Genomic DNA, 15844 nt, shown 5'->3' with positions numbered 1-15844 from the left:
ACTTTATACAAATTTTATCAACATTACTGGTATGTTTTGTGCTAAGAGTATCAAGATGAAAACACTTCGCCTTTATTGAAAATTCATGAGAATTCAAAAAGTTTACACCAAGATCTACGCTGAAAGATACTTTCTTGCTATATTAGAGTCCACACTAACAATTTAGATATCGTTAGTATAATTCGGGATGTAAGCTTCTGATCACAGAACCCCATTTTTCGATTCCCTCTTCTATCTCCTCTTCCGTAAGAAGTGCCACGCATAGCCGTGCTCCGCTTTTGCCCCATCCAACAGGGTCTCCAGCAACTTCGAAGAAGTTTCCGTTTGGAATGCGGACGCTATGTTTCTCTTGGACAATCTTCAACGTTTGCTCAAGATCAAAGTTGGGGCTGTCGATGTAGACCCAGCAAAAGTAGCCGCCATCGCCGCCATAAAATTTCATATGGTTTACTGGAAGATGCTTGGCTACAGCAGACCGCAAAGTTTGTGCACGAGATTTGAAGGCGTTGGCAAATACTTCAATGCTCTTGTCTAACTCTCCGGACAAGATGAAGTTGTTAACAACAAATGTGCTTAACTGACCAGGCGTTCCACCGGAGATGTTGGCTCCGGTAGAAGCTAACTGCTTGGCTAAAAGCGGAGTGGCTGTTTCTTGCCAACCCACGCGTAACCCTGGAGCTATAATCTTCGAGAAGGAGCAATTTGAAACGGTGTTGCCGTACTTGAAACCATCAGGTAAGCTGTCCTCGTCCAAATGGCTTAGCTTGGGTACTTTCGGTTGAAGATCGTAACACAAGTAGTCGTATACATCATCACAAATCAAAAGGAGATCGTGCTTTCGGGCCACCTCTAGCAACTTTTTCCTCGTTTGCACAGAATATGTGATAGCTCCAGGATTAGAAAACGTTGGAACAAGATACATGACATAACGGTACATTTTTCTCGGGCCACGGCCTGTAGGGTCTTCAAAGATGTTGACTTCTGTTTCTTTCACTTCCTGGAGTCCATTCTCTGCATCCAATTCCTTCAACCTTGTCTCTAACCTATCGATATCAATATCATATTTTTCTCCTGGAGTCTCCTTTATGGCGGTCATTTTCCCTTCAAAGCCAGCATCCATGAATGCATAATTGATCAAAAAGTACGTGGGAGAAACTGCAAATGCCTGGATTGTGACAGAGGAACTAGTGCAAGATGTCAATATGTTTGCTGCGCCATATGAAGCGCCTCCAGTTAGGTTGATTTTGTTGGGGTCATTTTGCGTACGGCCAAACTTCCCATTGGCCCACTTGACAACATTCTCTCTAATCCGCAAGTTTCCAGGATCTGTTCCATAGTGGAGGGGATGGGTATTCTGAGCATCCCGCTGATAATGTGGATATGGCTCTTCTTTGAGAATCTTATCATAGGCAGCGGCGATTTGGTCCGAAGGCAATAGGCCTAAAGTAGCATGGCCTTTAAAGAAATCTATCGTCTTGGGAGCAGCCATTTTGGAGGAAGGTTGACAGGTAATTGATACTTCGTTTTGTTTTTTCTCGTATTGTACCTCTCCACAATGAATTCCGCCTCGAGTAGGTAATTCCGCCTATAGCGCGATATCACACTCCGATAAAGTGTACAGTCCTTTGGCTAACTAATCGGGACAGTGGACCTAGATTCTTGAAATTTCTGTTATCATAGTGTCAAAATACGAGAACTAACTCTCTCATGCCTTAGATTTGAGAAGATTGATGGAACATTATGTGGTGAAGAGATTTTTCTAGATGCCACAGCACAAGGATGCTTCAAAAGATAGGAGAGATGCAATACTTCAAGCTTCTATTCCTTGACTTTCTTGCTCCAAAAGTCATTTGCTTCTGAATCCCTTTGCCTTTGGAGACTTTAATTTCTCTGGTTGAATTAGTAGAGCATGTTGGCTACGGGGGATAGATATCAGCACATACTTTGTACTTTTCGTGACAGAATAGCAACTTAATTCTAAATTGTGATCCTGAGTTAAATCTAAACCGGAATATCTAACATCTTAGTTAAATAAAATTCAATGAAATCAGGAGTCAATGGGATTTTTGGATCTTCAGTTTCTCCATTTTTATCTTTGGTCATTACCGGTACGTACTGCAGTCACTAATCTAAAGCCTCTGAAACGTCAAGTGGCGCACAGCAAGAACAAAGACATATGCTCACACATTGAGGCAAAAAAAAAAAAAAAAAGGAAAACCGCACATTGAACACACAATTATGGCTTCAACAACACCTTACCGCCATAGATGACCACTCTCTTTCTAGTAGAAAACCGGTAGTCTGTGATGTGGACCATGGTTCTGGTGTACGGGTGTCCGCGGCCCAATCATACTCGCACGAAAACTTTTGTAATGAACCACTTCCTAGCAAGAACCATAATGCCATCTACAGCAGGGTTAATTTTTAGCACGTTTCTTGGTGTGGTCACCAGAAGAGTCCAGGTCCAGCTTGTGGGCAAGCAATACCCAAGGTCATGGGACAGATTGACCGGATACATTTTGTCCGTCGGCGTTTTCGTTGGAGGCTACGCCGTGGTGGACCATTTTGTCGAAAGAAACAGAGAATTGTTGAACAGAAGATTGCACCAATTGCGTGACCAAAGAGAACAGGCGGCTGTTTTCCACGAGTTCGACTTGGAAGCGGACCACAGAATCACTGCCCCAAAGAGATCGTCCAAGTTCTACGACTTGTTGGACAAGTACGGCAGTGCCTACAAATGATTGATGCATAGTGAACACAACACTGACAAAAAATGACATATTCTCTCCTCGCTCGCGGTATATGTATTTATTTAGTTGCATTAGAGCTGAATCTACGCTTTTTGGTTTGCGCTGTATTAGTTCTAATCTACAACGGAGACTCCCGTGTCTCCTCTCAGGAAATCTGCTCCAGAACAGCCCCTTCCTCTTCTTCCACTTTTACGTATTGCTCCTTACTCTCTTCAGCCATGATGCCGGGCGCCTCTCCTGCCTCCTGTTTGACTTCCTCAATGACTTCTTGCTTTATCTCCTCCTTGATCTCGTTCTCCTCTCCTTCATCTTCTCCCTCAGTCTCGTCACCCGATTCTGCTTCTAGATCGCTTTCTCCACTTTCGGCGTTACTATCGAACTCTTCTGCTAAATCGCTGTCGCTTTCGCCCTGTGGTTCACCCGTGTAAGAAACATCTTCCTCTTCGTCATCATCATCGTTGCCCTCCGCTAATAAAGCTTCTGTTCCTGTAGCACCAGTATTGTCTTCCTTTGGCGCAGTTTCTCTAAACTTGTTGTCGAACGAATTATCGGCGATATTCATTCTCCTGATGAACTCGTCAATTGCCTGGTGCGACTTTTGGTCAATCATGCTCAACTCAAGAGTCGCTTCTTTCCCTGAAAGGTGGTCATCGTAAGTAATCACTGCTGTGAATGTAAACTTGGAAATGTCCTTGTACGAAACATCTTTAATGCTGGAAAAGTCCAATATTGTAATTGGTTTCTTGAAACCGAAAACTAGGAACGCCTTATCAGGAGATGGAGACACTAAAAGGAGTGCGCCCTCTTTCGATCCCTTGTAGGCCTCCACTGCAAGAAAATCATTGACTGAGTTGCCCTGAGCCGATACAGCAATTACTGAATCAAAGTTCATATTGAGTTGGTTCTTGAACACTTTTGCTGAAGGCATAAAGTTGAACAAGCTGATGCCACACAAGCTGAACTGCCGTTCCAAAAAATCAATAATGAGCTCATTAATGGGCTTGATACCGTCGGGACTAGATGCCATGTGGGCCACACGAGCCTCGGCATCGGGCGGAATCTTCCCGTCTTTGGCCAATTGTTTTTTGACCAAGTCTAAGTTGAATGTGCAGATGATGGGATCGTTCTTCGAGGGGTCAGCTACCAGATCATCATTAAGCCAGAAGCACAACATGGCGGTGTTTTTCTTCGTGGGTAAAGTCGAGTTTCCTAGAATTGGAATGAGACAACATAACTTGATTGAGGAGCGTAAGTTGCCGATTGAGATTTCCGGGATCCCAGTGTTCACATTGACAACAGAAAATAGCGGATGCGGCGTGCTGTCTGGTGCAATTGTCAAATGAAAGACAAGATTCATCTTTCGTCTCATGGGCGAAGTAAATGACAAACTGGAAAGCTCAAAAATCACCTCGTTTGGGTTGATCGGCGCATTTGGCCCTTGGTCTGTGTGAGGCTCAGCATTAGGCGTAGCACTTTGTGTGTTTGGAGTGTTGACCGCCCCTGTGTTATTTTGGCTTTCTTGTCCATTGGTAGCAGGAGAAGCCAATTTTCTCTTTTTTGCTTCGGGGCTCAGTGCCATGTAGTCGTAAAGTTCTTTGAGAATGAATTCGCTTGAAGGCTGCGCTCGGATAAGGGCACTGACTTTTGCCTTCAAGTCGAGAGGCAAATTGTCGACCCACATGGAGAAGAAAGGTTTGTTGCGGGTGGAGAAAAGGTGGATGCGGGTGCGATATCGTTAACTGTGATGGATATCGGAAATGAATTGTAATCAGGACCAACAGCAATAATTGAATGGCATCAATTTATTTCTAATTTTTCTCCTTTCTTCATTATGTGGTCGTAGACGATTAGGCTGGAATAATCAAGACGAGATGGAACTACATTATTCACGATGTGTGCTTAACTTTATGTGTGCCCAATCTCCAGACTAGTGAGCTGACAGAGAACTACGCGTTAGATTAAACATGAAAAAAAGTGGATATATTCCTTGGATCTGTATCTTTCGCTGGTTGTCCAGGTTGCCGGTATTTCCCATTCAAGCGTTGCCGAGTCGATTTATTGTGCTTCACAAACATGATTGCAGTAGATTCTGCTTACATGAATCACAATGCTCAAACAACAAACAAATACATCAATATGTATGAAAAAATAAATGTACAATGGTATTACTTCAAGCAGTATGATAAGTAAGGCGAAGCAAATAGGCAAATGCCAGTAGTAAGACCGACAAGGAAAGGCTAAATTGATGGAAAACAGTTCGGTCGTACGAACGTCCAAATGTCTGCGCGTAACTTACACTAGATAACCTTGTTTCTCAATTGGTGATTGATGTTCATGCTTCTCGGAACGCACAACAAATCATCTCTTCGAGGATAAACACATTTGTCTACGCGCGTCTCTGACGTCAAAGAAATTTCTCCACGTTTGGCTTCCTTGCGTGTATCCCATCAACGTCACGATGGATCTTCTTGAGCAAGACGCGGCGATTCTCACGCTTGTCCCGTCCCTAGCACCGGGTCTCGTATCACGCCGCCCCTACGTCGACTCTTTGTATACTTTTTTAGATACATTGAACGATGCGCGCCCGGAACTTGTTAGTGCAATCCGGCTGCTGGTGGAAAAAGCAGTAGCGGCCGGCCAATGCAAGAATGTTTCGACGGTCCACGTGGATCTGGATAAGACTGTTTTGCTTACGTATGCCTTTGGGGATCTCTATTCCGCGGCGTTGGCGCTTGCAGACGGTGGAATCGAGGCGCTTGTCGCGGGCGGCGAACACCACAGTGCGCCTGAAGCGGTGCAAAAGTACATGCGCGGACAAACGCCGCCGGTACCTGTGTTCATGCGCGTGGACTTGGCTCCGCGCCAAACACTGGAGCAGCAAGCGGCGCCCGTCCACGGTCTTCTTCGGGCGCGCGCAATGCTCGAGGTGCTCGGGCTTCGCTTAGACTTGGACACTTTGGAGGTGCATGCGGACAGTGAAATGCAGACGGATGCTAGAGATGATCCGCCAGCTGCGGAAACTGGACACGGGATGCATCTTGGTCCACAAGTTCCAAAAGGAAAACATGTGCCACAAGTCCCAAAAAAATTGGAGACTTGCCCAGAGCCTTTGCAGACACCTACGGTATTGGCAGATTTGCACGCCTGGTTCTGTCTGTGCGAGCCATTTTCGCGCGCATGTGTGGGCCACTTTCGCTCGGGAACCCAAGTCGCTGCGCAAACTCTGGGCTTGCTCGCCCGGTTTTTCCAAGGCTCGCGCTGCAATCACGCCACGCCGCTCCCCGTGTGCATGCACTTGCTTGCTCTAGTGCTACTGGCATACAATCCCGCGCTCCCAGTACGCGTGCGTCGCATCACGCGAGCACGCGAGATATGAAGTGAGGCGCCTCTTCTTCTTTCCGCCTGGCCCGCAACTTGTCTAATCGGCCTACACCTAATAGAGGAAAACGAGGTGTCATTTTTCCAGGTTGGGGAGTCTACAAAGTCCTGAGAATCGTTTTCCCGGGTTACTTTCTTCTTCCTCCTGTTCCCTTTTTCCATCTCTTGTAAAACTCTAGGCGCCTTCGTTCTCTTCCCGTTTTGCTGACATATCCTTCCGTTTTCCGTCCTTATCTGTTCGTGTCGAGGCTGAAAAAATTTTCGCACCGCCGCTCAAAAGTTCGTGTCCATTGGCTATTTCGCTTGAAAAGTGCGTGGTCCAACTCCGCTTGCTTCGTTGTCCAGGCTTAATCTCGGACTCTATCTTGTCCTATACGTCATCACTGGTATCAGTTTAATTTCCGTCTTTCCTCAACGGCCTTGCATTCTTTCATTTTCCTTGCCAATGCCCCATCATGTCTAAACCAACCGTTTTGTCCAAACCCACACAAATGTCCACACACATGTCCAACGGCTCGAAAAACCCTGATGCCTTGCATTCAGAACAGGATGTCGTGAAAGACAAAACAAGAAAAGCTAAAGATGACAAAGAAAAAGTCATCAAAGAAGAGGATAGAAAGAAGGTGTCCGTTTCTAAAGACACCCAACCCAAAGACTCCGATTCTAGCGCAAGCTCTAATTCTAAGAAAACCCTCAGCTCCTCTTCTGATGGCTCTAATGACAAAGACAAGGATAAGGAAAATAGCACCAAAGATACAGCCAAAAAGGCCGGTCCGCGGCGTTTCCGAGGTGACGTGGCACCGTTCAACCCAAGCGGTCAGACACAGCTCTACGCCCAGCAAATGCAGTATCCTCAGGCACCACAGCCTTATCCCCAACAGCAGTTCTATTCCCAGCAGCCGCAGTTCATATACGGTAATCAGATGCTCCCGTACTATCCCATGGCCATGGGATACCCGGACCTTATGTACCAACAGTATCAGTTTTATGCCATGGCCAACCAGTTCAATTCACCTCAACCATATACGGGCCATGTGCATGCCAACGGATATGTTCATCGGAAAAAACACCCCAAGGGTCAGCATAATCACCAAGGCCACCAACCTTATGGATACCAGCAAAACGGTTCAGGCTCACATATAATCCCGCTGGACTCGGCACTGCCGCCTGCATCTCAACTGGAATTTGTGACTCCAGAAAATCATGGTCCTTCGCCTCAGCATGATCCTCAGCATGACCTGGATCCAATCCAGCCTAATCAGCCAGAAGTTCCCAAGTACTCAGAAGAATTTCCTCAACCAAGTACAGAAGACCAGGAAACCACTCAAGCTGCTGAAATTAAAGCACAAGCAAACCAATCGCATCCACAACTACAATCACAGCATGGATCCCAGCATACGCCTGCTGCTACACCAGGCAGCGCTACCACTGATCTGTATGCCGAAAACGCAAAAGTTCCTATTAGTGGGCCACTCATATTCAACATTTCCGCCACTGAGCTTGCAGAAGAACGCAAGAGGAGCGTTCAACTACGCCGACAACTCGCTGAAGCGAAAAACGCCCGAGCCAATGAATTTATAAAGCAAGTCGATGGTGACCTTGCCGTTAATCCATACGGCTATTACCAGCTCAAAGACCACAACTCTAATGATGAATACTACAAGCACAATTTCCCTAGCACCAAGACTAGCAACGAATCTAATGATAATGACTCTAATGACCCTTCCATTTCATCCCCCAAGGCAAACTTGAACTGGGCATCCATCTTGCAAAGCTCAAAGAAGCAACCAAAGAGTGCTGTGGCCACCAAACCAGCCTCTTCTAATGTGACATCCGAAGTATCTGCTGGCAGCTCAGTTACTGCTAAAATTGTGGAGACTGAACAATATCCGCAACTGCTCGGCCTTCTCGCGATGAAATTGTTACTGGATCCCAACTTCAATCTAGATGCATGTGAAATGTTCGAGGTGAAACCTCGCGGCTTAACAAACTCAGGTAATATCTGTTATATGAATGCTGTGCTACAGTGTCTCGTGATGTGTGAGCCTTTTAATAAGTTGCTTCGTCATGTTCAAGAAAAGTCTATTGGAACGCTAGGGAAGACATCGCCTACTCCTTTGCTTGATGCCACGATCAGCTTCATTGAGGATTTTATCAACATCCCAAGCTCTTCCAAGCCTAATGTTTCGCTGTTGAATAGCGAAGGCATCGTTGTTGGGAAGCCCTTGTCACCCGAAAGTTTGTACATGAAGTTGATTGAAAATCCTAAATTTAAGCACTTGAAGTGGGGTCAACAGGAGGACGCCGAAGAATTTTTGGGTTATCTACTTGATGGATTGCATGAGGAATTTGTCAAAGCCGAAGCCAGTGTTCTGCCGGAAATGTTGGAAATGTTGTACAACAAGTATTCGCAATCGCTAGATCCTCACCTTGCTGAACAACTCAAGCTAAAAATGAAGAGCGGTGCACGTTTAGTGCGTAGTACTGAGAGCAAAGAAGTGGAAGACTCGGAAGAACTGGAAGGTGATCACTCGGGTTGGTCTGAGGTTGGAAGCGGAAAAAAAGTGAACAAAAAGCGTGTGATGGAGGTGGAGCCTTCTCCCATCACAGAAATCTTTGGAGGCAGTTTCCGAAGTGTCTTGACTGTTCCAAAGGCAAAAGTGTCCCAATCCATTACTATTGACCCATACCGCTCGATACAGGTGGACATTTCTCACAAAGAGATTGAAACCATCGAAGATGCATTGTTGAGGATTACAGAAGTGGAAAAAATTCCTTATAAGATCGAAGCTGGTAAAGAAGTGATCGCACGTAAGCAGTCATTCATTGAAAAATTACCTCAAGTGTTGATTCTCCAACTCAAGAGATTCTCGTTTGAGCACCAACAACCGCAAATCGCAACGTCTGAGAACGGCGAACAAGACTCTAAGCTGATCAGTACGCACCATATTGGAACGATCGAAAAAGTCATGAAGAACATAAAGTACGGCTTGGACTTAACTGTTCCGCTCGAATGTCTCTCAAGTGGTGTTCGCCCCACTGAAAAGCGCGACTACCGCTTGATTGGTGTGGTTTATCATCACGGAAGAAATGCGGAAGGAGGTCACTACACATGTGATGTCTTGCGTAATAAGAGGGAAAAGAAGTGGCTCCGTATCGACGATACAGCTGTCGAAACCATAACAGCGGATATGGTTGTTGACGTTCCAGATGCCAGAGATAAAAGTGCGTACATTTTGATGTACCAGAGAGTCTAGGTTTTGTTAGTGTCCTGGAAAATGGCTGATATCTTTTCAATATGTGGCATGTACTTTACGAATGATGGTGATAGAATGGACGATGGGCGGCTAATATTATCGTAAGTGTATGAACTGAGAGAAACTTTGCATGATTTATATAGTTAATGCTGAACCGTGATACTCATATAGTTTATGGGACGTCTCCATAATGAAACTTCTTTTCTGCACCTTTTGTAGCCAGTAAAAGGAGACAATAAGAAAGTCAATATGGGGAAGCGAGAGTTGTAGAATCCAATATGTAAAACGGGACTAAAGCCTTCGCCTGGACAGGGCTTCAGAGGGTATTGCATGATGATTGTGCTTTGCTAACTACGTGAGGAATATCTGCATGCTACTAAAAGTGTTAAAACGCACTAAAGATAGCCGGGCTCGATGACTAATGTTGAGTTACATTACTCATCGGCAAGTTCAGTCACTAGTCGATGAATATCCATAGTTCTGCCTCACCAATACACGAAGACGAGATAACACCAACATGCTTTCAAGAGTTCTTGCGAGATCTTTGCGCTAATAAATGAGTCTGGAGAATTCCGTGCGTATTTTCACTTTGCATTATCTAAAGGCGATCTTTCGACATGTCGGCAACCACATACGGCCGCCCGAAGGGGAAATAGCACAACAAACACTTTCGCGCACTATCAACGTGGACAGTAGTATTCGCGCCGCGTTAAGTACTCATAACCGAGAAAACATAAGAAAAAAAAACACGAGCAAACACGAGTAAACACGACCCGATGCAAAACAGAAACATACAAAGATATTAAAAAAAAACACGGGCGGAAAAGCGCCAGAAACACGGGAGAAAATGGTGGCTAATGGATTCTGCGCTATCACCACCTCGAGGCGAAGAGAAGGAAAAACCCAGTCAGGTGTAATCGACAAAGAAGAGCCGCATGATAGGCGCGGCCGCATCGGGAAATAGGCTCTGCCAGCTTCTATGGCGGCGTCAAGCTGGACAGAAAAAGTTTTCTCTGCCTTGCATGGTGTGGCATCTCCTGTATGGGCGCTCGGGGTGCGAAATGTCAGTGATCTTCCTCCGTGAGGAAAATTTGAGCACTGCCATCTGTTTCAGATCATAACCCGATGCCCCAGAGGCGTACAGTCAAAGCTTAAAAGTAATCCGATATATAAACCTAAAGTATCGGAGCACATGGGGGCCCCAAAGTGCAATTGTAGACAGATTTTAGTCCTGTAAGCAGGCGGAGATTAAGGAAAAGCCCGCACACGTTTTCTTGGTGGGAACACTAGCAACGGAAAGTTTTCCCGTGCGGGCTTTTTTCCTAAAATAGATTGCCCTCATTTTTCCTGTGTGGCGGTGCGGTTTTTCGATGTTCTCGAGGAACTCACCAGCTGTGTGCCGGAACTGTGTGCACGCAAGTTCCGCATCGGGTGCTTGACTTTCCGCAACAGGAAGGTCGCACTGGGATTTGCCTTCGCAACCATAGCATGGACGGCAAGATTCTGCTCCCAGTGCAGGAACACAGTGTGTCTGCCCTCTCGCTTCTCTATAAATTGGCGCTTCGCCCACCTTGACCTGACTTTTTTTTTCCTTTTCCTCACTACTCTCGTCACTCGCTAATTTACTTTACAATGCAATTCTCTAAGGTTATCGTCCCAGCTGCTGTTGCTTCCGCTGTTGTTGCTTCTAACGTCACCGTCACCACCGACGTTGTTGTTACCGACTACACCACCTACTGCCCAGAGCCAACCAAGGTTGTTGTCAACAACAAGACCATCACCGTCACTGAGGCCACCACCTTGACTGTCACTGGTCCATGCACCATCCCAACCACCTACGTCACCACCTCCCCATCTTCCGCTGCCCCAGCTGTCTCTACTGTCAACGCTGCCGGTAAGGTTGCTGTCGGTGCCGTTGCCGGTGTCGCTGCTGTCGCTGCTGCTCTCTTCTAAGCTTGTTAAGAGCAATTGTTTGTACTGCGCCGAGTGATTTGCACGATTACGTTTGGCTGCGTCTAACTTAGTTTTACTTAATAGCTTAATTATACGCTGGACAGAATACTTTTACATTGTAGTTGTTTTTGACTGGTTTTTGTCACTTTATTTTTTTGCCTAGACTTTTGGTGCGAAGACCTTCTGCAACTTTTTTTTCCCTGTGGCGTAAAATTTTTTCCGCTTCGCGCTCAATGCAGACGCATGTACTGCAGGCAGTGCTCATGACTAATGTCTGTTTTGGTACTCCCGATTCTGTAATACAACCTGCCCTATTGGGGCACATCTTGTCTGCTTCGGTAATAGGGCGAGTAGGGGTGAATCACCACATTGTCAAAGTCCCACACATTTTCCTGGGCATAGATATCCTCCTTGAGAATGCTCAATACTTGTGACCGACTTTCTGCTTGAATGGTGAAGCTGGATCCCAAAAACCGCGATTTTGTTTCATCCTCAAACACTGGGCCGCAACTGGTGATAACGCCACTCTTTACCTTTTCGGGCACCTTCCGGAGATGCTCAGCACGGAATGCCAATCTCCGATTGAATGGTTTGTCGTAAATGATCACGAGCCACTCCAATTTCTTAGGAATCTTTGTCATTGAGGAATTTCTTACTGCTTCTGTTTCATTTCAAAAGTGGGTACTTGTATGTACTTGTAGCTTCCCCGCTAGTGTGCAGTGCAGCCTCCTCGGTATCTACGCTTTTTATTCTGGCAAAATCTTCAGACTTGTGTCAGACTAAAAAGTGCTAAGACTGAATAAATTCTAGTCGTAGTGGAGAGAAATCAAAAATTAAAAGATCCACACTTCCCCCAGAGAACACCCGTCCAAACCAATCGAAGAAAGCCGAAGCTTCCTTGGGAATGGAAGACGTTCTCTGTTGATAGAGAAGTTGGCAGCAGCACCTCGCAGCGCTGTGCAATGCAAACGAAGCGCCACGGCTACAAGACTACTTGATCTCCTGTAGCATCTCAAGGTAAGTATGAAGAGAAAAAATTTTGGTGCGTCGACGCTGGAGCTTTTATACATTGTTCTTGGTCGGTACACGACTCGTAGTCCTACTATTTCTCTTCTCTATGCTTCGATCGTGTATAATTCGTAAATAACTCTTTTTTTCGTTCTAGCCCTAGAAATCAGAATCACATTCATATCAAACGTATCCTTGCGGGTGAATATGTGGTGCATCCCACATTGCGGACATAGACTTTTTGCTGCTTCTTACAGTGAGCAGCGATTAGCCCTATTCCAGTAGGCGAACCCTGTCTGAAATTGAAAGAACCGCTAGTAACGAATCCAACAAGGTTTTCCATGCTGACATTTTTGGTCACCTCGTAAATTCGAGCATTATCTCTAATTGTTCCTTTTCCAATTAGTTCTAGATGTACCTGCACCACGGGAAGGGCAGGAAACTTGGACACATCAGGCTTGTAAGTGCCCTCAACTATTGCCCTGTGAGTTGGATCGGCACGACTAAAGAGGGCGATAGGACTGTCTTTTTCTGACTCTGGCCTTGTGTTGGCAATCACTAGTGCCAAATCGTCTGTGTTCTTAATAATGCGCACGCGTTCTTCAGTAAACTCACCATGGGCAGCAACGCTGTCCTTTCTATCAATTAATTTCATGCCAAAAATCCACTTCCGAAGGAAAAACCAATCGCAGCCGAGTTGTAAGCGTCCTTCAACTTTCATCGGTGCTTGTTTACTTAAAGGAAGTTTTGCGCGGGCAGCTTGCGTAGCCGCTTCAAGTAGCAAGTGCTCTTTGTAACCCTCGAATAGATAAGGAAAATCATGTGGGTACGTTGCAATGCCACGCTCAAAGTTGATCTGGTGCTCCTGTCTCATTCCAGCGGTTTTGATGCTCTTCACCTGCACCAACTTGCTCCACACTGGCTGGACCCAAAACCACGGCATGTTCACGCACCAGGTCCCGTTTGCCATTTTATAGATGAGTACGGGAAGTTTGGATGCGCCGTGGATATGTGTAGAAGACGGGTCGTGGTTAGCGAATTCTTTGCCCAATTGTTTCAACGAGTACATATTGTCGTATGAAGCAGTGCGGCCCTCAGACAGTAAAAGGGAAGAGAGGACAGAAGGTTCCACAAAACGCTGGTTCTCGAAAAGAAAGTCTCCGCCTCGCTTGCTGCTTGGTGGTGGATTCACTGGATGCTTCCAGAAGCGGGGGTCTTTTGCAAAAAAACAAAACACTGTCCCTATTGGAATATTCAGTGAGTCTGCCACTTGCGAACACCATCTCCAGGCATCAGAAACTGCGGCCGACGCCAGTTCAAGATGCAACACTTTGGCTAATGACTGTAATGCTGTGGGCCCGTGTAGTTGGATACTTCCGAGAGCAAAGCGAGAGTCGATTGTTGTTACACCTTCTGGGGCCCATTCCACAACTTTGGAAAAGAAATCTTCATAGACACTAGGATGGACCCTAACAAGAATCTTTTTGAGAGGTAAATCCACCACAACAGTTCCTAACGCAAACTTCTTATCGTCCACATAGATCCAGTCATTGTATACTTTCAGTCCCAAAAGCCATTCAGGAACAGGACTGTTGTACTTCGTAAATGTTGTCAACCATGCACATAGAGACTCGGTTGTGGGGAATTCCGTAATGAATTCTCCATAGTACGATGTCTCGTAAGCCAAGGTAGCTTGCTTAGCAGCTCTACTTGTTGATCTGAAGCATTTTTGGTTGGGGCTGAATGGAATCTGAAATCCCCATCTTTTCATCATGTGAAACCTCTTTGCGTGCCAGATATGCGTAGGGCACCATGTAAATTCTTTCTGTCTATGAGCAAACTTCATGTTCCCCGATGGTTTGGGTGCCAAAGCATTTGTTGCACAAATATCATGGGCCCCAACCTTATTGTTGAGAGAAACTGTTCGTTTTTTTCTCGATTCGTCAATCTGTTTATTCAAAATCTTGATTTTCTCTTGAACAGACGTACCCTGAACCCTTGGAAGCTCCTTCATTTCCTTTATCTTCGATGCCAACCGTAAAAGCCTTTTCTGCATCTTCAAACGGTACAATTCTCGTCCACGTAAGTGGGGTTTTTTGTCTGGTGTCCCTGAGACCGAGTTCTGCATTTCTCTGAGAGCTTTATTTCTCAATCGCTTAGGAATCCTCTTCACATTGTGCGAAGCTGTTCTTCTTCGAAGTGTCCTAGGTAAACTCTGAAATACTCGTGTTGATGTGGCATATTTTGTGTTGAGCTGTGATTGTTCAAATGCTCTGATTTCGTACTCACGAGACGATAGAAATTGAGAAACATCTAGAACACCATCTTTCACTGCAGGGTCTACAGACTCTGACCGGATAGCCCTGCTGTTATAAAGCTTTGTCTTTTTGGAATTAGGTGGGGGCTTTGGGGGCATGTATAGTCAAGAATGAATGATATAGGATGGAAAATACTCATCGCGACTTTCATACCGTAGTTTCGATAGTTCTATGCGACACAAATTGGTCCCCACATTGAATACACTTTTAACCAATTGGCTTGCATTACTGTGGTCAACGAATCTTCTACTTAGTTGTTTATATGATGTTTGTTGTTATACTATGCACTGGAGAAAAAAATGAATCCCTATAAAATAATACATCTAGTAATATGATGCGGTATACAATGTTGGTAGATGCGTATGTTCTCTCTGCCACTCTGTTAGTATCTTCATGATGTTATCTTCCAATAAAACTGGGTATTGGTCTTCATCACCTTCGTCTATTTTCCTTTGCTTCTCTTTTTCACGATATTCATCAATCATCTTGACTAATCTTACAATGCCTTTGCCACCAATTTTAGCATTCTCATTATCATCTTTAATGTCGATATTGATGATGTGCACCACCTTCCGGACATCTTTTTCTTCTGCATCTTCGGACTTATTGTTCATACGATTCATCAAGTCTTCCACTACCGAATCGAAACATCTCTCTTCGCATGTAATGACAAGGTCAAACTTTCCAGCATTTGCATTGTTGTGCCACTTTTCGGGTGCTTTCTTCACATGCCTGTTCCTGTCCAACATTGATATCAACCCATTAGCCTCGTACATTTTCCTGTATTCCTGAGACAACAAATCCTGGTAGATGGTCTCATAAGGTGTGCCAAATTCGTAGATATTCGGTCTGTCTATTGATGGTCCGGGAAGTTTGACTGAAGATCCTGTTCCGAAAGAGCTGACATCAAAACCAGCATCCTTTAACTGTTTATGGGACTCCATAGAACGGTTATTATTTGATGCACATACTGTGCATACTTTTAAGCTGTCCGCCACCATTGAATGTGATGAATAGGGAGAGAAGTATTTAATGTTTTGACTCTGAAAGTTAGTCTGATACAGTCTACTAGTTAAGTTGAATGAGTAGTGCGCGCTCCCAGTTCAGAAATAATCCATACATTGAAAAGATTCAAATTGAAAACAAGCCATACTGTAGGTACCTGCCCTTGTAAGGCCGT

General features: G+C 45.2%; 9 protein-coding genes across 9 annotated transcripts; 4 read left to right on the top strand and 5 right to left on the bottom strand. All coding sequences in view use genetic code 12, as the record gives it.

Moving 5' to 3' along the window:
• Positions 1–172: 172 nt before the first annotated feature.
• On the bottom strand, positions 173–1489 carry FOB63_000301 (2-aminoadipate transaminase; the record flags this gene model as incomplete). The annotated part of the gene is made up of 1 exon (XM_002619095.1): positions 173–1489. One exon carries the CDS (start codon positions 1487–1489, stop codon positions 173–175), a length of 1317 nt encoding a protein of 438 aa, XP_002619141.1.
• An 817-nt stretch (positions 1490–2306) lies between these two features.
• FOB63_000300 (uncharacterized protein) lies at positions 2307–2741 on the top strand (the record flags this gene model as incomplete). Its single annotated transcript, XM_002619094.1, has 1 exon — positions 2307–2741. One exon carries the CDS (start codon positions 2307–2309, stop codon positions 2739–2741), a length of 435 nt encoding a protein of 144 aa, XP_002619140.1.
• Positions 2742–2895: 154 nt separating this feature from the next.
• On the bottom strand, positions 2896–4431 carry FOB63_000299 (uncharacterized protein; the record flags this gene model as incomplete). The annotated part of the gene is made up of 1 exon (XM_002619093.1): positions 2896–4431. One exon carries the CDS (start codon positions 4429–4431, stop codon positions 2896–2898), a length of 1536 nt encoding a protein of 511 aa, XP_002619139.1.
• A 777-nt stretch (positions 4432–5208) lies between these two features.
• On the top strand, positions 5209–6126 carry FOB63_000298 (uncharacterized protein; the record flags this gene model as incomplete). Its single annotated transcript, XM_002619092.1, has 1 exon — positions 5209–6126. One exon carries the CDS (start codon positions 5209–5211, stop codon positions 6124–6126), a length of 918 nt encoding a protein of 305 aa, XP_002619138.1.
• A 457-nt stretch (positions 6127–6583) lies between these two features.
• On the top strand, positions 6584–9385 carry FOB63_000297 (mRNA-binding ubiquitin-specific protease; the record flags this gene model as incomplete). The annotated part of the gene is made up of 1 exon (XM_002619091.1): positions 6584–9385. One exon carries the CDS (start codon positions 6584–6586, stop codon positions 9383–9385), a length of 2802 nt encoding a protein of 933 aa, XP_002619137.1.
• Positions 9386–11017: 1632 nt separating this feature from the next.
• Positions 11018–11338, top strand: PGA48 (Pga48p; the record flags this gene model as incomplete). The annotated part of the gene is made up of 1 exon (XM_002619090.1): positions 11018–11338. The coding sequence occupies one exon, from the start codon at positions 11018–11020 to the stop codon at positions 11336–11338; it is 321 nt and encodes a 106-aa protein (XP_002619136.1).
• Positions 11339–11649: 311 nt separating this feature from the next.
• FOB63_000295 (YciI family protein) lies at positions 11650–11979 on the bottom strand (the record flags this gene model as incomplete). Its single annotated transcript, XM_002619089.1, has 1 exon — positions 11650–11979. The coding sequence occupies one exon, from the start codon at positions 11977–11979 to the stop codon at positions 11650–11652; it is 330 nt and encodes a 109-aa protein (XP_002619135.1).
• Positions 11980–12524: 545 nt separating this feature from the next.
• Positions 12525–14762, bottom strand: FOB63_000294 (ribonuclease P/MRP protein subunit; the record flags this gene model as incomplete). Its single annotated transcript, XM_002619088.1, has 1 exon — positions 12525–14762. One exon carries the CDS (start codon positions 14760–14762, stop codon positions 12525–12527), a length of 2238 nt encoding a protein of 745 aa, XP_002619134.1.
• Positions 14763–14987: 225 nt separating this feature from the next.
• On the bottom strand, positions 14988–15665 carry SSU72 (RNA polymerase II subunit A C-terminal domain phosphatase; the record flags this gene model as incomplete). The annotated part of the gene is made up of 1 exon (XM_002619087.1): positions 14988–15665. One exon carries the CDS (start codon positions 15663–15665, stop codon positions 14988–14990), a length of 678 nt encoding a protein of 225 aa, XP_002619133.1.
• Between the last annotated feature and the right edge of the window lie 179 nt (positions 15666–15844).

This window comes from Clavispora lusitaniae (assembly GCF_014636115.1).
Source record: "Clavispora lusitaniae strain FDAARGOS_655 chromosome Unknown tig00000003_pilon, whole genome shotgun sequence".
Taxonomy (NCBI): Eukaryota; Fungi; Ascomycota; class Pichiomycetes; order Serinales; family Metschnikowiaceae; genus Clavispora; species Clavispora lusitaniae.
The sequence above is the reverse complement of the archived record's forward strand: the minus strand, read 5'-3'. Positions and strand labels throughout refer to the sequence as shown.